Source organism: Bos mutus, chromosome 14, assembly GCF_027580195.1.
Source record: "Bos mutus isolate GX-2022 chromosome 14, NWIPB_WYAK_1.1, whole genome shotgun sequence".
Lineage (NCBI taxonomy): Eukaryota > Metazoa > Chordata > Mammalia > Artiodactyla > Bovidae > Bos > Bos mutus.
This window is the reverse complement of record NC_091630.1, coordinates 1,203,739-1,225,427: the sequence shown is the minus strand read 5'-3', so window position 1 is coordinate 1,225,427 and position 21,689 is coordinate 1,203,739. Positions and strand designations below refer to the sequence as shown.

Sequence of the window (21,689 nt, the reverse complement as noted above, 5' to 3'; positions counted from 1 at the left end):
TTCAAAGAGGTGAATGAAACGGGGGTGGGGGGAGGATTATTTTTTATTCTGGATTTCTGCTTGCACCTTTTACTTAGCTTTTTGGTAAATGGAATTTTAGGAGTGAGTTCCTGGGATAAGTTAGGTGACCCAAGCATGTCATTAAGTCTTCTAAAATATTCTTTTCAGGGACTTCCCTGGTGGTCCGGTGGTAAAGACTGCAATTCCACAGCAGGGGGTGTGGGTTTGATCCCTGGTCTGGGAACTAAGATCCCCGGTACCCCGTAGTGTGGCCAAAAATATGTAGATAAATAGATAAGTATAGATATAAAACATATGCAAATACATCCCAGGTGGCGCAAATGGTAAAGAACCCGCCTGCCAATGCAGGGGACATAGAAACACAGGTTCGATCTCTGCATCAGGAAGATCCCCTGGAGAGGAGGGAATGGCAACCCACTCCAGTGTTCTTGCCTGGAGAATCCCATGGACAGAGGAGCCTGGTGGGCCACAGTCCATAGGGTTGCAGAGTGAGACACAACTGAGTGACTTACCACACACGTGTACACAATATATATCTATATATATCTGTATATATTCTTCCTAGCTCATGCTGTGGGGGACAGAAGTTATGGCAGTTAAGAACCTGACGGTGGGGACCGCTACTTGGATTTTATGCTTTGCTTCTGTTGCTTACCAGCCATGTGATCCTCCAGGAAGTTATTTAAGGCCTCAACATTTCTTTAAAATGTAGATAATATTACCTAGCACATAGGATTATTCTAAGCTGTAATGAATTAATATGTGCAAAGTCCTTAAAAATGGTGTCTTAGCATTTGGTAAACACTGGATCAATTTTCATCTTAATTATTATGCAATAATGGATACGAAGATAATCGAGTTATTTCAGGACACTGAAAACAATTTAGGATGCCTGTGTCCCACTGGACAGAAGTTTGGAAGAAGAAACCCCTTCGCTTTAGGAGGCAAACAGAAAAAAGAAGCATGGCTTGGGTTTTCAAAAGACCAAACAAAAATGGTCCAGGAGTTGCGATCCCCCTCCTTTCTTGTTTCAGCATCTCCACATTTTGACAGTGTTTTATTTACTCCAGTTAAAACTTTTGCTTTGGAGGCGGGGGAGGGGCAGTTTGGAGGTGCAGAGCATCCAGAAGTTTGGCCACGGTTTCAGGAAGGTCGGGAACGCCTGGCCCAGGAGAATTATCTGGGGAGCACTGCAAACCCCCAGGGCTCCCACAGCACAGCTGCTGCAGGGCGAGCGAGGGAGGGACTTATCAGGGCAGACACGCTCTCAGACTCAAGGAGGCCCGAGCTGCCGACAGGCATCATCAGCATGAAAGAAGGGACGTCCATGTCCTGCGGGAATGGACTAGAGCCGTCAGGACGTCAGACCGCGCTGAGCGCCACCCAGGGGGTTGGTCCTAAATATCAGTCAGAGACGACTGAAGCGACTTAGCAGGCACGCCCGCATCTTCCACTTTACAAGTCAACGCCGGCATTTCCGGGTATCCCCAGGCCAATGAAGACTCAAGTGGGTCCTCATTCATTCATCATTCAGCCTTGTGCCAGCGGCTCCACGAGCAAGAAGATGAACTCAAACTGAGTGCTGGACATCCTGCAGGCGCCCAAACCACCTCAGATTCCAGAGAGGTCCGTTTCTGATATTGTGCTCAGTCGTGTCTGACTGTTTGTGACCCTATGGACTATAGCCGCCAGGCTCCTCTGTCCATGGGATTCTCCAGGCAAGAATACTGGAGTGGGTTGCTGTGCCTTCCTCCAAGGGATCTTCCTGGCCCAGGGATCGAACCCGCGTCTCTTGTGTTTCCTACATTGGCAGGCGGATTCTTTAGCACGAGCTCTATCTGGGAAGTCTTTTTTTCTTATATTAAGTGATCTTTTTGCATACTTATTTTCATTTCAGAGACATAAGCTTAATGCATCATAGTCAAGCAACTTCCTAGAAAATCTGGTACCTCATTTCCAAGGAAGTTGTATTAAGCAATATCTGGTAGATGTGAAGTGTAAGATAAACCCGGGGTTTTCTAATGGAAATTTTTTTTTTAAATACAGTTTTGTCAAGAGATGACCCTACACTTTCAGAAGCTGTCTTGTGGGATACATGCTGAGGTTGGCATTATCTGAGCAACAGGAAGCCCTATGAGTAACTTTCAGCTTCCTAACCCTCAGGGGAAAGATCACCAAAGGAGTCTTCACAATGGTATAAGGAATGGGCACTGGGACGATGACAGATGTGTGCTGAAATTATCCTGGTGGCAAAATCAGGACTGTTGGTTCTGTATACTTTTCTGTACTTAAAATTTTTACAGTGACAACATCTCGGTAATCAGAGAAACAAAATTAACCAATTGTTAAAAAAAACGAAAACGACAATGTGAACTGTGAAGACAAATTAAAGGCAAAATTTTTTCTTTCTTTCTTGATTTCTTGCAAGAGAAGTGATTTCTCCCTGCTCCTGGTAAAAGTCATGTTGGCCATATTTTCTAAAAGAAAATTGGGAACCTGACCAGAAAAGTGCAAAAAGTGAACAAATAAGAGAGAATACTTAAAATTTAGAAAAAAAAGTTTTTTAAATCTTAAAGGAAAGAATCCTAGCAGTGATGAAGCTGGTCTGTCAAAGGTCTGGCAAACAGTATGAGACTGAACGCATAAAGTTTCTGAAGTTAAATCAGATCATGAGCAGCTATAAAAGTTCCTTTGCAAGTTATATGTATATATTATATTTCAGAACCCTAAAGTTAAATCTAGTAATTACAGAGGGAAAAAAGCGCAGTAAAATGTTGGTCCAAAGGAAGATACATGAAAAGGAGCCTCCTGCGCTATAAAAGTGGGGGAGAGTCAGGAAACAGACATCATAAAACTAGTTTCTCATTAATTCAGAGAAGTGGAAATCATAATTTTTCATTTCCCACTGGGAATCTGAAAGTAATATACATTTCCTCAGAGATGAGTCAAACTGCACAGCTTGAAAGAAATTAGCTAAGAAGACACCCATTTGGCCTTCTCACCTTTAATCTGAGTATTTCTTCTTTTACTTTGCTTTATCTAGAGGCACAGTTTTCAACATTTGTGTCCCAGAGGCTACATTTTGAAAAGGGAATAAATGGAAATATAAATATTGTACCTTCTTGATATGTTATCGGGAATTTAAAATAAAACAAAAAAACAAAACTTTCCCACTGGGACCAGGAGCATTTAAATGCAAAATCTAACCCTTTCTCAAATTCAGTAGAATATGCAGCTGTGGGAGAAGGGAAGGTGTTTTCAAAAGGAAAATAAGCAAAAAAACATTTTTTTAAACTATGAACTACTATTGTAGTCTTCCTAGTAGTTCTCTGCAGGGAAAGTATGCTTTTGCATTCCAAAGCGCAGAAGTAGAAGATATGGAATTCTGAGGGGCCAGAGGAATGGCAGGGCCCTAGTATCAGTGGGAGAAAGTCAGTCACTGAGTCTCAAGAGTTAGAACAGGACGTCCCTGGTGGCCGGGTGAATAAGCATCCACCTGCCAACGCAGGAGACACAGGTTTGATCCCCGGTCCAGGAAGAGTCCACTTGCGGAGGGGCAGCTAAGCCCGTGCACCACAGCTACTGAGCCCGAGAGGCTCGCTCTGCAAGAGAAAGAGGAGCCACCACCAGGAGAATCCGGGCGCGGCCACGAAGCATCACCATGGCTCACGGCAACTAGAGGAAACTGGACACCGCAAGAAGCGTAACCTCGACTCACGGCCACTAGAGGAAGCCGAACACCGCAAGAAGCGTACCACGGCTCACGGCCACGAGAGAAAGCCAGACACCGCAAGAAGCGTAACCACTGCTGCTGCTGCTAAGTCGCTTCAGTCGTGTCCGACTCTGTGCGACCCCGTAGACGGCAGCCTACCAGGCTCCTCCGTCCTTGGGATTCTCCAGGCAAGAACGCTGGAGTGGGTTGCCATTTCCTTCTCCAGTGCATGAAGGTGAAAAGCGAAAGTGAAGTCGCTCAGTCGTGTCTGACTCTTCGCGACCCCATCGACTGCAGCCCACCAGGCTCCTCTGTCCATGGGATTTTCCAGGCAAGAAACCACTGCATAACCACGGCTCACGGCAACTAGAGAAAGCCGGACATAGCAAGAAGACCCCGTGCAGCCAAAACAAATTAAGTTTTTAAAAAAGAGTCAGAACAGACTAAAGAAGTGAGGGCTGGGGGGTGCCGTGGCAGAGATCGTGAAGCAGTATGGCTCTCCCCCGGGGATGAGGGCCAGAAGGAAGTGAGTGATGAGATTCAGGAAGAAGTACAGACGCCTTAGACGGAGGTGCAGAGCAAGCTCAGGCCTGGTAAACAGGATGCCTAGATGAGTCAGGCTGCGGGTTGGGTCCTGAGAATAAAGAGAGAAATGATCAAGTCTCTGCCCTCGTGGGATCCATTGACTAAAGCAAAAATCTGAATAATTTCAAATGATGTTGTCATAATCATGATAGAAATAATACAAAAACCCAAAACAGGGTCCCTGAGTTTATTAAGAGCTGAGAAAGCTGAGTGAAAGCTTCTTGGGAATGGATATTTCAAATGAAATTTAAAAGAGTGACGAGCATAGGAGGCAAGGGCTTGGGGAGCAGGGTCTGTTCTAACTACACTCTGATACAGCAAAAAGAGAGAGAATACAGATTTATAGCACGGATGGAAAAGAAGCAACAGAATAAAGAAAAGGAGTTTTCCTGGAAAAGAACATCACCTGTTAGCAAGATAATCAAACAGAGAGGTAAGCCGAGGCCCACGCCGCCGTCAAGGCGACCGCTTTGGCCTGGGCGTTCATGGCTGTTCTAATGTCATTCTCTTTGCTGTCCATTTCTTGAACTTGCCAGCTTTCTTGCATTCTTGGAAAAAAGTGAAAGTGTCAGTTGTTCAGTCGTGTCCAACTCTTTGTGACCCCATGGACTGTAGCCCACCAGGCTCCTCTGTCCATGGCATTCCCAGCAGGGATACTGGCGTGGGTAGCTGTGACCCTCTTCAGGGGATCTTCCCGAACCCAGGGATGGAATCTGCATCTCCTACACTGCAGGCAGATCCTTTACTGTCTGAGCCATCAGAGAACCATCTTTATGCTACAGTAATTCACGAGGATGATCTCAGGACCAATTCACTGCATTACCAATACTGGCCAAAAACCACTGTAGGCCCAGCAACTTGAGGGAGTAATAAGAACACAACAAACTAGCAAATAAAACAGAAAAGCAGCAGATTCACAGACATAAAGAACAAACTACAGCTGGGACACCACTCTGGAGAGGGAGTGGAGAGGGGCACTATACAGATAGGGAGAAAATAGGGGTTATGGGATTACAGGAAATCATGTGTAAAGCACTGTAACGCACTACAGGATTTAAGGAATCTTGTTTTCAATTTAAAAATTCTTTTAAATTAAAAAAAAAAAAAGAATGTATCCTCTCCTCTTAGAAGTGCTTTCCTCCAGAAACTATGATTCAAAGAACCTGCACCATGATGGGGGCTAACCTCATCTCTCAAATCTCCGGGCCCCTTGAAGGCTCAATGTCTCTCTGCTTCGCTGAGTCCAGCTTTAAACTGAACAGGGAATTTTCCCCACCAAGATATCTCAGTATTAGAAATAGCAGGATGAGAGCAAAGAGATTTTTCAAAGAAACAAACGCACTTACGGCACTCCATTAAGATTATGGAACATACTTTTGTAATGAGAAAAAAGTAAATAGCTTCAAAACAACAATATAAAAAGGAATCCCATTATAATACATGTAGGAGAAATACAGGGCCTTGCAGTGAATGGCGCCTTTTAATAGTGCATTCTGAAGATTAACAAATGAAAAGCAGACTCACCTTTGCTGAAGTCTCTATCAGGGTTTTGGTAATGAAATTAAAATGTAGAAACTATTTTTGAAAGCCTCATGGTGTGATTCACATTTTCAGATGGACACTGCAAGCACTTCATGGCATATATTAGATTTCAAACTAGAAATAGAGCAGTTCTTATTCCCCATGTAATCTGACGTACACATTATTTGCCAAGTGCCTTTCATGGTTTAATCACTCAGTTAAAGTAAGTTGAGTTTGATTTAATTGCCTAGGATTTTTATAAATATTTTCTGTACTCCAATTTTTTCACTGGTGAGTTCATGAAACATATAAGCCTCAGAGAGGATGCTGTAAATGCTTTGCAGGATTTATTAAAGGTTCCTATTTTCTTATAGGTTTCTTATAGGTTTCTTAAAGCTCCTATTTTCTTATTTTCGGTTTCTTATACCGTAGTTTTTTATAGTTCAGGTCCATATAGTCTTCTTACATGCAAGATTTCAATAAGACGTGCTTTTAAGTTATATCTAGTACGCTCCTTGCCTGGAGAATCCCAGGGATGGCGGAGCCTGGTGGGCTGCCATCTATGGGGTCGCACAGAGTTGGACACGACTGAAGCGACTTAGCAGCAGCAGCAGCAGCAGTGCACTCCTTGGAATGCTTTTGGTGGCCTCTTGTTCAAGAAGACAGACAGAAACACAAATCGGTTTCATGGCAAACCCTGGTCTGCACTGCTGCTGCTGCTAAGTCACTTCAGTCATGTCCGACTGTGCGACCCCATAGACAGCAGCTCATCAGGCTCCGCCATCCCTGGGATTCTCCAGGCAAGGAGTGCACTAGATATAACTTAAAAGCCATTTCCTTCTCCAATGCATGAAAGTGAAAAGTGAAAGTGAAGTTGCTCAGTCGTGTCCGACTCAGTGACCCCATGGACTGCAGCCCACCAGGTCTGCACTAGGGAATCACTAACTTGGTGAAATGTGTCAATTTGGGGAGTGGGTGAGGGCGCAACTGAACAGTTCAGAGACTTCACTGAGCAGGTTCACAGCTTTCCCTCTGCTCTGTTCCTGCAGAAGTTAATGAATGCTTAGTCTCATTTTCTGAGTCACACCAACCCAGAGGAAGCCTCATGTCCACCCTGGATGGAAGTTGATCCAATCTGACAAAATGATTATTCATCTCTATATCCTTTGTGGTTCTTCAAGCAACTTTGCTTCCACAACAGAATTAATATAAAGACCAACTAGCCACAGCTTGACAGAACTCTAACTTCAGTCATCTTGTGTCTACCTAAAATGGTCCTCCATCATAAACTCGGTTTGGGGAATCCACCCTGGAAACAGATTTCCCTTTGCTTACAACACACTGCATCACAGACGCCTGGGAGTCCAGCCTGAATAAGGACAGCAGAATCAGAACCCCTACGAGAGAAACACTACTGCCGACCTACAAGAAGCCTTCCAACCCTTTTAAAAATAAAAACCCTATTTAACCTCGCATACTGGTTTATTATGCAATATGCTTATTTTCCCACAGATGACTTTTACTCAAAAACAATATTTTTTTTCGTACTTTATATTCTCCATTTAGCCCTTAGACTGCAGCAGACATCGCCAGGTGGGAGCTCGTTTCGGGATGGTGGACTCGTGGATGTGTGCAGACCCTGCCCACTCTTCCTGCCACAGCAGACAGCACAAAAGCCTCCCAGCCCTCTGTCCTGCCCGGGACTCCCCCGCAGCCCCGGGTGGAGCTGACCCGAGACGGAGCCACGTGCGGCTCTTCCACACCTCTCTACAGGCTCTGTGTCCTGGGATGCGTTCCTACAGGGATTCGGCGCCTTTGACCCAGGGTTCCTTTCTACACGTTAAACAGCTGTGGATTTAGGTTGCTTCTTTGCTCACCTTTGACCAACACACAGTCACAGGAAAAATTCTGTGTGGAAAGCCACCTGCGTCCCCTTGTACTTTCTGCCCAGCCTTTTGATCTGAAGTCAACAGGATGATTTCTTTCAAAGTATTAATTTGCTGGTCCAGAACCAAGGTAGATTCCACTTACTATATTTCACTCCCAAGATTTTTAAAAAATGGACTAAACAAATTCGTAAAATTACCGTGGGTTTCATTGAGCTGTTTTATTTTATTTTTGCAGCAAGTTTCCCTGTTCTTGATCATATGAAGCTTGGGTTAAAATTCTGTGGCAGTCATGTCATTCACTTCTTTTTCATTGTCCCACAAATCGTGTAAATCAGTAAGATCTGACTATTCCTTCCCTGGCGGCTCAGGAGGTAGAAAATCCGCCTGCAGTGTAGGAGGCCTGGGTTTGATCCCTGGGTCGGGAAGATCCCCTGGAGAAGGAAATGGCAACCCACTCCAGCATTCTTGCCTTGAGAATCCCCATGGACAGAGGAGCCTGGCGGGCTACAGTCCATGGGATCACAAAGAGCAGGACACGACTGAGCCACTCAGCTCAGCACAGCACATCCCTTCTTCAAAATATTTCTGAAAGTCACTGCTACGTCACCATTTCTACCACAACCATTCTAGTGAAGACCCTCATCATCTCACACTTTCATAACCATAACCTCCTGTACACAGAGACACACAAATGTATGTATACATATACACACACAGAGATATGTAAACATACATACGTGCATATATGGGGCTTCCCTAGAGGCTCAGCAGTAAAGAATCCACCTACAATTCAGGAGACACGGGTTCTTCCAAGCTTGGAAAGATCCCCTTGGAGAAGGGCATGGCAACCCACTCCAGTATTCTTGCCTGGGAAACTCCATGGACAGAGGAGCCTGGTGGGCTACAGTCCATGAGGTCGCCAAGAGTAGGACACAACTTAGCAACTAAACAGTCAACAATAATATGCATATACATATTATATGCACATATATTGGATACAAACATACACACACACACACACACAATACCAAAACAGAAACACTTCCAAGTATGAAGAAATTAAATGCATCTTTTTCACAGGTAACAAATTTGGAAATGAAGAGTTTCAATGCACAGAGAAACACACATAAATGCAAAACTCACCGGTTGACCTCCCCACCACCTATGGTTAAATTTCTCTCGCCCTCGAAGGTTGAAATGTGCATCAAAAACAGGATCATACATGGAATTGCCAACAATTCCATGTGATTCTGGATACAGCCCCTTTGTGGAAAAGCAAATTTATTGTCAAAATAATCCACATGTAATAATAGTTCTATCATAAATTTTATCATAGAAGGTTTTATAACAATATGTAATTTCCAATTTTATATCCTATATATAACTTTTACATGTCTGTCAGAGGAAACATGACTATTATCTACACACTGGTTGTAAGCCATTGTGAAACTTGACATGATTATAAGAAATTTAACATTGAAGTTTTTTAACTGTTACAATTTAATAAGATGACAATTTTTATTACAATAAATTAACCTATAGATTGAAATTTACTTATGTGCCTCCAAAGAAGCTTGTATTTCTAAATATACTATTCTTTGCCCTTGGTTCTATTTCTACTCGAAGGCAAAAAGAAATAAATAAAATAAATAAATTATATTTTTTAAAGAAGAAAGCAAGGTAGAATTTGGGAGCATCTGAAAATTAAAACACAGCAGCTCCAAAATCAATGCTTTTATTTGAAAACTCAGAAACTAAAGAATAGATCCTGTGGTATTTGAGAGGTTGGATGAATGTATTCAGACAGAAATGCACCTGGAAAAAACAGGTTTTAAAGTTGCAATGAAGTTCGGTCATCCACCAAGTGGTAAAAGGCATTTACTATGAACAATTGATGTAGGTAAGATGAAAACCAGAAAGATTTTCTCTGAACACTAAGGAACATGTTTTTAAAATTTCCCTTTAAGTCGTTTCAGGATGAAATCAGCCCTTTGAATCCACACCGTTTGAAAGAATACTTACAGTGGCCAGAGTGTATAAGTTAGGGAAAGTTTTCGTCGGGTACACAGGCCTCATGTAGGGGGAGTGAGTGCCACAAGACCCTGGAGACAGAATTCAGATATTAGAGCAGCAGAAAAAAGAGGAGCCACTCCCCAGGGAGGCCCATTCCACGAGCGATCGAGGACACGGGCGCTCTTCACTCTTGAATTTCAAATGGGAAAGCCGTGTGCCCACATATCTCCAACCGACAGCTGAGGGTTACCGGGTGGGTCGCGGATCACAGATGGGAATGCGGGACAAGAATGACTTACTCAGCTTTTCGATGTTAGGCATGACCTTGCTGCCTTTCTTCATGTACGATGCGCGGAAACCGTCCACAGAGAAGATGATCAGCGGAGGGCGAACGAACCTTAAACGGTAACACGATAAACTTTAGAAAAATCACGGCACAGAGTTTACACAATGCCTAGTCCTTCTCACGGAACCGAGAATTTCGAAAGCAAAACTTCAGCGAGGATGTCCGCCCCAGACTGGGCTTTCAGCCACATAACGCCTGTGGCAACCTCAGTGCAGAGGGAGACGACCAGGGAAGGAGCTGGACTCCAGATTTCTCTCAGTGTGCTTTCTCCACGGCTGCCTCTTGCTGCAAACAAGGTTTTTCACAATGTAAAAAGCTGTTATCCTGATTTGCCTGGGACGTGAATTCTCCCATTTGCTACCTGAAAAACTCCTATTCATTCTTTAAAATCGAACTCAAAATTTCCTCTTTCATAGTAATGGTTGATGCTTCGGAATTCCATTAAGATAATAATACCTCTTTCATATTAATATATATCGCTGTATATATATTAATTCTATAATACGTATTGAATTAATAAATGCATATTGTATTTTAATATATTACATTATATTATAATGCTATATCAACATGTTTATCTTCTTCATTAGTCTCAAAGCACAGTTGGTGTCTTATTCATCTTTCTATTCTATGGGCCCACTACAGGGCTTCAGTAAACATTTATCAAATACAGGAGGAAGGGAGGAAGGAAAGTGAAATTAATAAGCAGTAGCGATCTTATCACTAGACTAAACACTTGCCAAAAACTCCAAGCTTAATTACAAAATGATTGTGAAAATAATTAAAACTGTAGAAGATCTCTAAAACTTAATCAATAAAGAACTAGACTATCCATCTAACTAGGGCAGGATTGATGAACTAGGCTCTTTGTTATAGCCTAAAGTTCCAGTTGTTCGATCAAATCTGAGAATGCTAAACTTTGTGGAAAACTGTTTCTAATGGTTTGCAGACTATTCCTCAAGTATAAGCTTGCATTTACTTGAAGCCACATAACAAATAAGTCTGACTCTTGCTCCCCATGGAGCCCTCTGTCCATGGGATTCTCCAGGCAGGAATACTGGAGTGGGTTGCCGTTTCCTTCTCCAGGGGATCTTCCTGACCCAAGGATTGAACCCTCGCTTCCTGTGTCTCCTGCATTGCAGGCAGATACTTTTACTACTGAGCCACATGGGAAGCCCATATTTTAAATGAGTCACATTCTAAGCACTTAGAATAATTCTATATGAGTTCATTACTATCATTACTATTATCATTTAATGATTTTACCACTTAGACTGCTTTCTCTTCCAAAAATAACTGAACACATTTTAAACTGTCATCCCATTCTAATAGCCCCAAGAAGTTCAAGTAGTTCATGAAAGTTAAAAAGGAGACAAAAATAAAAATATCTAAATTCTTGGATCTTGTGTCCCAGGCTGTGCTGCCTAAAACAAAAAGACATTCAATCAAACACACTCATGAAAACACGCTTGTAGAACATCTTTTCTGCCAGGCACTTTAAGGGTCCATGAATTTGCAACAGTTTCCTGGAAGGCGTCATAAGTGCCTTATGCTGCTGGTCTTGCTTGAGCTGTGGGGCGTCAACTAAGTCTGGCTGGACCCCAGCAGAGCAGCGCAGCAGTGGTTTGCCGACTTCCTGCAGCATCTGGTAGGAGTTACCATCTCGGATAATATTTTCGAGATGTTCTAGAATCCTCCCTCCAGCCACCCCACCACCACCACCAAAAAAAAAAAGCAAAAGGAGCACTTCAGGAAAAAAACACAGGAAAACCAAACCACTGCCAGAAATGTTTGTCTTCCTCTTCAGTATTATTATTATTTCTAAAATCTTCAGCTGAAGTAAGATACAGAGGATATTGTTCCCAATATGTTCAGAGGCGATAGAGGAGAACATTTTTTTTAAACATTTCTTTTATTTAAAAAATTTTTTATTGACTTCTAATTTACATGTCATACAATTCACTTGTTTTACTTGTATGATTCTTGGTATTTTTACAGAGTTGTGTAACTATCACCACAGACATAGAGTTGGTTTTTTGTTTTTTTCTCATTACCCCATTTGGCATGTGAGATCTTAGTTCCCAGGCCAGGTGGGAACCTGCACACACCATGGTGGGCGCCTGAAGGTCTTCACCACTGGACTGCCAGGCAAGTCCCAGTAGAAGAAAAATTTTCCAAAAAAAACTCCCCCTTCGAGATGTACATTCCAGCTTCTGACTGGGAAATTACACAGAAGTACCATAAATTTGCCCAGTAAGAGGATTTCAGCTTTACACTGTTTTAAACCATTCACCCATCCACAGCTTGTGATCTTTTATCAACACATACATAAAATGGCATAATATTCACTAAATGCACTCACCCTGCAGGGCATTCTGGGGTCTTTATTTCCTCACAGTCATCATCCACCCAGTGAGACTCTCCTGTAAGGAAAAACGGGGAGACTTCTGGGTGAATCGAATTATAAATGTCATCTGGATTGTTGAGAGTGTAATTGCAGGGCCTGTGTCCGGTTAGATACTTGTTGTTTATGGAATGCCATCTAAAAAGAACTTTGGAAATAAAGTGTAGAGTCTGTTTTGGCTTTACTAAGCTACGCCCATACGTGATGGGAGAGCCTAGATTTAATAACCCAAGTGGTGTTTATTTGAGCGTGCCGTGTCTAAATGGCTTGTAGATAAAAACAGCAGTGGCGTCAGGGAACAAAATTCCATGTTTGTTTCCCTCCAGAAATAAACTGTTTGGTCATTAGACGGAACATTTTTTCCTATGCCACCAAACATCTCAAAGCCATAGAAAACATGATACAACTTCCCTTTAGCTGGGGAGAAAGGTTTCGACTACATGGAGATGACAGATGGAAGACGGCCACAGGGAGGTTCTTCGCCAACAGTGTGTGCACGATCCTCGCACTAAGGAATCTAAACCAATGCCATCTTTCATTTTCATGTTCCAGCAAGATCTGAGAGCATAAACCTATGCCATTCTTGAGTCACCTCATCTAGAGAAGAGAGCAGCAACAGAGACACAGACAGAGAGAAGGAACTTGTGGACACGGGGTGGGGCGGATGGATCGAGGGAGCGGCCTTGGCACACACAGCACCGTGTGTGAAACACTGGCTGGTGGGAAGCGGCTGCAGAGCACAGGGAGCTCAGCTCGGGGCTCTGAGAGGACCTTGGAGGGTGAGGGGGTGGGCGGGAGGCTTGAGAAGGAGGGGACATATGTGCACACACAGCTGATTCATGCTGCTGCACACAGAGACTAACACAGCACTGTAAAGCAATTATACGCCAATTGAAAATTCATTCATTCATTAAAACCTAAAAAAAAAAAAAGAATAGAGACTGAAAAAGAGCTTAGATTTAAAAATGAAACTTACTTTGGAGAAAATGAAAATGATCAAAAAGCATGTGCTTTAAATTGTCCTAAAACAAAAGCATATGTCTGAAATGCAAGTAACACTTGTGACCAAGACTTTGAAGAAATCACTCCCAAGTAAAGAGCGCTGGACATCTCCCTGGTCAGTATGAATCTAACTAGTGACCACTGTGTAAGTCCCATGCTCCTTCAAGTGGAGAAGCTCTACTACACACGTGATAACCCAGGGCCCACACATGAGCCACAGCAAAGTCTCACAACTAGAATTTGAAACCAGCAAAAACCAGTGTTTCACAGTTCAATGACCAATGATACCTAGAACTTTATTTTCCCTTCTAATAGCCTTTGTGGATTATTGGTACATTTACCAGGGAAATAAAAGGGAAAAGAAAAGAAAATTCTCAACCAATTTTGTGTTTTATCAACAGCTACAACAATTATTTGGGTAGGAGAAATTTTCAAGGTCAGCATTCAGGTAGGATGTGTTGCCATAACTAAACACTACACATGTTTCAGAACTGATCTGCTCTTCCCCTAAAGTATTTGAACAGAAACTCTCCATAAATGTTCCATGTCACAGCTAGGAAAAGGTCTTCATTTAAACACTGAAAAGTGACCTGCAAATGCTACACAAAGATCCCGGGATCCTTTCATCAACTTGGCCAAGTGGTTGCCAGGGTGACAAACTCCTTAAAGACAAAAACGGCGTCTTTTATACATTCGGCAGTCCATTGACAAGCATTTACTACTGGACTAAAACCATCATATTCGACAGTCCACTTCACCACGTCAGCACGCACACATACTCGGCTTTGGGGCGTGGCGAGAGCTGTGGTTTGGGCCCCTCTCCTCTTCAGCAGCGGCGCTCCCGCCCCTGGGTCCTCCAGGGGGTTCGAGTGGTGAAGAGCCCGCTGCCAACGCAGGAGACGTAAGAGACACAGGTTCGATCCCTGGGTGGGGAAGATCCCCTGGAGGAGGGCATGGCCACCCACGCCAGGATTCATGCCTGGAGAACCCCATGGACGGAGGAGGCTGGTGGGCTACAGTCCAGAGGGTCGCACAGAGCCAGACACGACTGAGGGACTTAGCATGCTCGCACTCCCATCCCGAGGCTGCTGCTGGCACTGAGGCTCACAGCTGACAGCCGGTGGGCACAGAGTCGTGCCCAACTTCAGACGTAAGAGCTCTGAGGCTCACCCTCCAAAGCCCGAGGAGGGCACAGCCAAGGGACCCGTGCCCTTAGCCACAGCCTCGCTTGCCTTCCCCTCCCCACGCCCCTGCTCCCTCAGACGGTTCTCCTGCAGAGACCTTCCCAGAGAATTCCCTGGACAGCACTCCCATCTCAGGCTCTGCTTCTAAGAAACTTGACCAAGACAGGAACTCTTCTAGAAATCTCTTCATGATTCAGTTCAGTTCATTCATTTGGAGTTTCAGCTTCAACATCAGTCTTTCCAATGAATATTCAGGACTGATTTCCTTTAGGATGGACTGGTTGGATCTCCTTGCAGTCTAAGGGACTCTCAAGAGTCTTCTCTAACACCACAGTTCAAAAGCATCAATTCTTCAGTGCTCAGCTTTCTTTAGAGTCCAACTCTCACATCCATACATGACTATGGGTCCCTAATTATGGAATTTGGGATAATTTCCTTGTTATTTCAGATCAGCAAAATGCAGACCGGCCAACCTGAGAAAGAAGCCTGAGAAATGAAAAGGCACAACTCACTCCCACCTCCCAAGCCCATGTCCAAGGTGTCACAGCCACAAGAGCCGAGGTCTTTTGGAACGTCTCCAATCTTCCCTTTTTTAAAGTTTAAGCCAACAGAGGAAACATGTACCTTTGCAAACCACTTGGTAATTAGTGCAACAGTCTCCCCGGGCCAAGCAGTCCTCCGAGCAGTGACAAGCATGGTCTTCATTTCTTACTTCTCCGCATCTGTCCTTGGTACACTCCCAGCCACCAGCTGAAATCAGCACAACAGAACACTTTTCACTGCTTCGCACAAACCAAATAAAAGAGGCCACAACTGCTTACAACGTTTGCCAAGAAAAAAGTTAAAGTCCCACATCATTTAATCTGCTTGTGAAATTAGAGTTGGCCTGAGGCCTAAATGATATTTGGCATACTTACAAATAGGATGGACTTTTAGTTTTTCAAATCAGAATACAAAGTCCAGTGGCATTGGGCTCCTTTGGGAAAATGGAACCCTTAACCTCTTATGAACTGTCCTAAAAGACCAATGAAATGTATGGTGTATAAGGTTTGTGATAGAGATATTTTCCCAGGTGGCGCGAGTGGTAACGAACTTGCCTGCCAATGAAGGAGATGAAAAAGACACGGCTTTGATCCCTGGGTCTGGAAGATCCCCTGGAGGAGGGCATGGCTACCCACTCCAGTCTTCTTGCCTGGAGAATCCCAGCACAGAGGGGCCTGGCGGGCTACAGTCCATGGGGCCACACAGAGTCAGACACGACTGAGCGACTTAGCACGCACCTACTGTTGTAGACACAGTTGGCCATAGCTGGGCTCTTTTATTTTCCAAAGTAGTTTTACTTAAAGCTTTATCAGCCTGATTTAAATACAAATGATAATGCAACTAAATGGCCTCTAACTGATATAAGATGCACCAGAGGTTAGAGTTATATGAAGATTATGTGTGTGTTAGTTGCTCAGTTGTGTCCAAAGCTTTGTGACCCCATGGACTGTAGCCCATCAGGCTCCTCTGTCCATGGGATTCTCCAGGCAGGAATATTGGAGTGGGCTGCCGTGCCCTTCTCCAGAGGATCTTCCTGACCCAGGGATTGAACCTAGGTTTCCTGCATTGCAGGCAAACTCTTTACCATCTGAGCCACCATGGAAGCTGTGAAGCATATAAAGCCAGTTCTGAGTGTAGATCAGACTGTGGCCCTACTTACAATTACAGGTCAGAATACCTATTTTCAAGGAGGTCAGTTGCTAGGTTACAGATTTCTATCTGAGCATACTTGATTGGGAGCTCACAACTTTTTTCCACCAAGAATATATCTTCAGAAAAGTAATATCTTCGTTTTAAAGAGAGTGCTGGACTTCACGCATGACTTTCCATCCACTGGACTGTAAGCTCCATGGCACGGAAAAGTCCCATCTCTCCTTTCACCATTGTAATTCTAGTGCCTGGGTGTGCGCCTGGCTCAAGTCAGTGTCCATGAACATCAACTAAATCTAATTCAGAATTACCGTGACAATAAAATACAACTCTTTACATTCACCCTGGCTGTGCTGAGAAACTTCAGAGCTAATTCATTTATTCAAAAGATACATCTACTGTGTTTTCCATGTTCTAGGTTCTGGGGAGGGAGTGAAGAGCAAGGAAGACAAGATCCTGTCTTCACAGACCTTACATTCCGGTTGGGAAAGGCAGACCGTAAGCAACTCAATTGTCAATGAGATCATTTCAGCTTGTGGTAAGTGCTGTGAAGAAAATTAACACGGACAGAGAGTGACGGGGCGGGCTGGGTCTACTTGACTTAGAGTGGTCAAGAAAGGCTTCTCTGAGCTGAAGGACATTTCAGATCTTCATCTCTTAAAACATGTCATAAGTGAGAAGCAAAACTTTTAGAAAGCAATGCTGTTCTTTAGTAATATTCTACCGAGAGATACAATTGCTATGTGAATAATTGGATAAACAGATGTTAGTTGCCATGCTAGCAAATCATGCAACTACAGTTTAATTTCCATATTTTACAATTATTCTTGCATCCTGATTCCATTCTCTGATATTTTTATAACCCCTGTTTCCACTGCCTTCTCTTTCCAAGCAGATTAAATGCTTGGAATTCTTTTACCCAGGATCTGCTATTCTCAATGGTTAGCAATTTTCCAAGGTTATGTTGAGGGACAGAGGTCATGTGAGGTGTTTTTTCCTCAATTCAAAGATTACTCTTCCAACCAAAACACTTGTTAAAAATTTGTTACTTTTGCCATATAATATTTTAAGTTGATATGTTGTAGTTCCAGTTTTCTTTATTCAGTTCAAGAAATTTTCTTTCCTTTCCTTTTGGCCACACGGCATCTTAGTTCCCCAACCAAGGATCAGACCCAGCGCCCTCAACACTGGAAACACAGAGTCACAGCCACTGACCACTGGGGATCAGACCCAGCGCCCCCTACACTGGACACAGAGTCACAGCCACAGGACCACTGGGGATCAGACCCAGCGCCCCCTACACTGGACACAGAGTCACAGCCACTGACCACTGGGGATCAGACCCAGCGCCCCCTACACTGGACACAGAGTCACAGCCACTGACCACTGGGGATCAGACCCAGCGCCCCCTACACTGGACACAGAGTCACAGCCACAGGACCACCAGGGACGTCCCCCCAAAATACATTTTTATTCCTCCCCTAGTTCCATAAGAGGGTGTCCCTGGTAAAGAATCCTCCTGCTAATCCAGGAGCTGCATGTTTGATCCCTGAGTCAAGAAGATCCCTTGGAGGAGGGCATGGCAACCCATTCTATATTCTTGCCTGGGAAATCCCATGGACAGAGGAGCCTGGTGGGCTACAGTCCATGGGGTAGCAAAGAGTCGGACACGACTGAGCGACTTCACTTCACTTCACTTCATTAACAAGCTAGATATACTGAGGCATTACTAACTTTGCAAGCTGCTGCTAAGTCGCTTCAGTCGTGTCCGACTCTGTGCAATCCCATAGACGGCCTCCTACCAGGCTCCTCTGTCTCTGGGATTCTCCAGGCAAGAACACTGGAGTGGGTTGCCATTTCCTTCTCCAAACTTTGCATAAGAGTTAAATTTTTAAAAATTTAATGAACCTCAAGCAAGGTATGATTCTGTATAATTTGAAAAGCAACTATGAGAATAAACATAAAAATATTTAACCTTATTAGATAATAATAAAGTTATCTATCATATCAGAAAAGAAATTTTTATGAGAACATGCTGAAAAGGGAGTGCTGAAAGGGCCTGTGCCCTTTGAGAGAAATATAAACTTTGAGGTGCAAAATTATGTTATATTTATTTACATTTAAGAAATGCATATATACTTTGTCTGGCCTTAGGTGAGTGTGAGTGATCATACCATCGTGATTATCTGGGTCATGAAGACCTTTTTGTACAGTTCTTCTGTGTATCCTTGCCATCTCTTCTTAATATCTTCTGCTTCTGTTAGGTCCATACCATTTCTGTCCTTTATCGAGCCCATCTGCATGAAATGTTCCCTTGGTATCTCTAATTTTCTTAAAGACATCTCTAGTCTTTCCCATTCTATTGTTTCCCTCTATTTCTTTGCATTGATCGCTGAGGAAGGCTTTCTTATCTCTCCTTGCTATTCTTTGGAACTCTTCATTCAAATGGGTATATCTTTCCTTTTCTCCTTTGCTTTTCACTTCTCTTCTTTTCACAGCTATTTGTAAGGCCTCCTCAGACAGCCATTTTGCTATTTTGCATTTCTTTTTCTTGGAGATGGTCTTGATTCCTGTCTCCTGTACAAAGTCATGAACCTCCATCCATAGTTCATCAGGCACTCTGTCTATCACATCTAGTCCCTTAAATCTATTTCTCACTTCCACTGTATAATCGTAAGGGATTTGATTTAGGTCATACCTGAATGGTCTAGTGGTTTTCCCTACTTTCTTCAATTTCAGTCTGAATTTGGCAATAAGGAGTTCATGGTCTGAGCCACAGTCAGCTCCCAGTCTTGTTTTTGCTGAGCTTCATTTTCGGCTGCAAAGAATATAATCAATCTGATTTCAGTGTTGACCATTTGGTGATGTCCATGTGTAGAGTCTTCCCTTGTGTTGCTGGAAGAGGGTGTTTGCTATGACCAGTGCATTCTCTTGGCAAAACTCTATTAGCCTTTGCCCTGCTTCATTCCATACTCCAAGGTCAAATTTGCCTGTTACTCCAGGTGTTTCTTGACTTTGTACTTTTGCATTCCAGTCCCCTATAATGAAAAGGACATCTTTTTTGGGTGTTAGTTCTAGAAGGTCTTGTAGGTCTTAATAGCACTGTTCAACTTCAGCTTCTTCAGCGTTACTGGTCGGGGCATAGACTTGGATTACCATTATATTGAATGGTTTGCCTTGGAAACGAAGAGAGATCATTCTGTCATTTTTGAGATTGCATCCAAGTGCTGCATATCAGACTCTTTTGTTGATTATAATGGCTACTCCATTTCTTCTAAGGGATTCCTGCCCACAGTAGTAGATATAATGGTCATCTGAGTTAAAGTTAGAGTCCCTTGGACTGCAAGGAGATCCAACCAATCCATCCTAAAGGAGATCAGTGCTGGGTGTTCATTGGAAGAACTGATGTTGAAGCTGAAACTTCAATACTTTGGCCACCTGATGTGAAGACCCTGATGCTGGGAAAGATTGAAGGCGAAAGAAGAAGGGGACAACAGAGGATGAGATGGTTGGATGGCATCACTGACTCGATGGACATGGGTTTGGGTGGACTCCGGCAGTTGGTGATGGACAGGGAGGCCTGGCGTGCTGCGGTTCATGGGGTCGCAAAGAGTTGGACATGACTGAGGGACTGAACTGAACTGAACTGATATATGCTTTGATCCCCAAATCCCATTCCTCGGATTTATGTTAAGGAAAATAGACAGAAGTGTGAACATGCATGAACAATATTCACTGGTACATTGTTCACAGTAGCAGGAGTTAGGGAAACATAAATGCTGGTCACCACTCAATGAAGTAGGCTGCATCTGTTCAATGGAATATGACGTAGGCATTCAAAAGGATGATGTGTATAAAGGCACATAAACACAGATACACCCTCTCACAGGCATAAACACACATAAATATAAACACACATACATACGCTTTAAACCCCCTGATGCCGGGAAAAACTGAGGGCAAGAGCAGAAGGGGGCAACAGAGGATGACATGGCTGGATGGCATCACCGACTCAAAGGACAAGAGTCTGAGTAAACGCCAGGAGTTGTGATGGACAGGGAGGCTTGCCACGCTGCATGCAGTTCGTGGGGTCGCAAAGAGTCGGACACAGCTTAGCAACTGCACAACAAATACATTGTAAACACATAACACAGTCTGAGTTTGCACTGAAACACTGATTGTGCTTATCTCTGGGTCAGCAGAGTAGTATCTCAGAGATCTGTTTTCTCCTTCAACCTTTTGTTATTGTCTTATATTCGGTTCTTCCACATCTGGCCTAAGGTGTCTCTGTACACAGGGGCGTGAGCTACTTTAACGTGTCTACATTTATTAAACTCGGAAAGAAAGGCATGAGCTACATTCAGAGAGAGCTAAGCTAGAGTCAGAACATCCGTTCAAGTTTAGAAGCAGCTCTAAGATCAGGAGTCGGGCGGCTGAGATGATGTGTCCGGGACAAGATACTCAAAGTAGAAGAGGAAATATAGAACATTCGTTAGTTCTTCAGTGCCAAGTAAACACAGACCACTGGTTTGAAATAATATTTTGAAGCCAGAAACTCTGCTGGAACATCTGTTCCATCCCTATATTCAGTTTACAAGGTTCTCAGCATTTCAGTTTACAAACCCACAACCAGAAAGCTGGGAGAAGTTCCAAAGGAAAAAGGAAAGGAACAACAACAAAAAATATGGCCAAACATTGGGAAAATGTATTATGCAAAAAATAAATAAATAGATAAAAAAACAGCCTAAGAGCACTCTCCTTCTTTTGAGGAGGGGGAAAAAATCTGAACTGGTAAAGAGCTGACACAGGTTTTCATGTAAATCAGGTGCTATTCCTTTAATAAAGGAGAATAATATATGTTTCTAATGTCATTAGAAAAGTCAGACTAATGTTAATGATAATATGAGCTAGATTTTTGAAATAATCATCTAACCATAATAGTCTAAAAACAGGTAATAATTTATCAAGAGAGCTGTGGAATCTCTGTATCTAATGGTCTTAATACAATGAACTATTATATTACTCAGCCATAAAAAGGAAGGTTTCCCTGATGGCTCAGACAGTAAAGAATCTGACTACAATACAGGAGACCTGGGTTCAATCCCTAGGTCAGGAAAATCCCCTGGAGAAGGAAACAGCAACCCACTCCAGTATTCTTGCCTGGAGAATCCCATGGACAGAGGAGCCTAGAGGGCCACAGTCCATAGGATCACAAATAGTCAGACAAAGACTGAGCAACCAACACTAATACTTATAAAAAAGAACAAAATTGGGTCATTTGTAGAGATGTGGATGGACCCAGAGACTCTCATATAGAGTG

At 43.3% G+C, this 21,689-nt stretch overlaps 1 protein-coding gene across 8 annotated transcripts in view; it reads right to left on the bottom strand.

Moving 5' to 3' along the window:
* ENPP2 (ectonucleotide pyrophosphatase/phosphodiesterase 2) overlaps nucleotides 1-21,689 on the bottom strand; it is a 132,778-nt gene that overhangs the window by 57,260 nt on the left and 53,829 nt on the right. For all 8 annotated transcript variants that reach the window (XM_070382878.1, XM_070382881.1, XM_070382877.1 and 5 more), the window contains exons 4-8: nucleotides 15,302-15,427; nucleotides 12,450-12,510; nucleotides 10,041-10,138; nucleotides 9,751-9,830; nucleotides 8,872-8,991 (exon numbers count right to left, since the gene is read on the bottom strand). In XM_070382878.1, coding sequence (XP_070238979.1) covers nucleotides 8,872-8,991; nucleotides 9,751-9,830; nucleotides 10,041-10,138; nucleotides 12,450-12,510; nucleotides 15,302-15,427 — 485 coding nt within the window. The remainder of the gene's footprint in view (nucleotides 1-8,871; nucleotides 8,992-9,750; nucleotides 9,831-10,040; nucleotides 10,139-12,449; nucleotides 12,511-15,301; nucleotides 15,428-21,689) is intronic.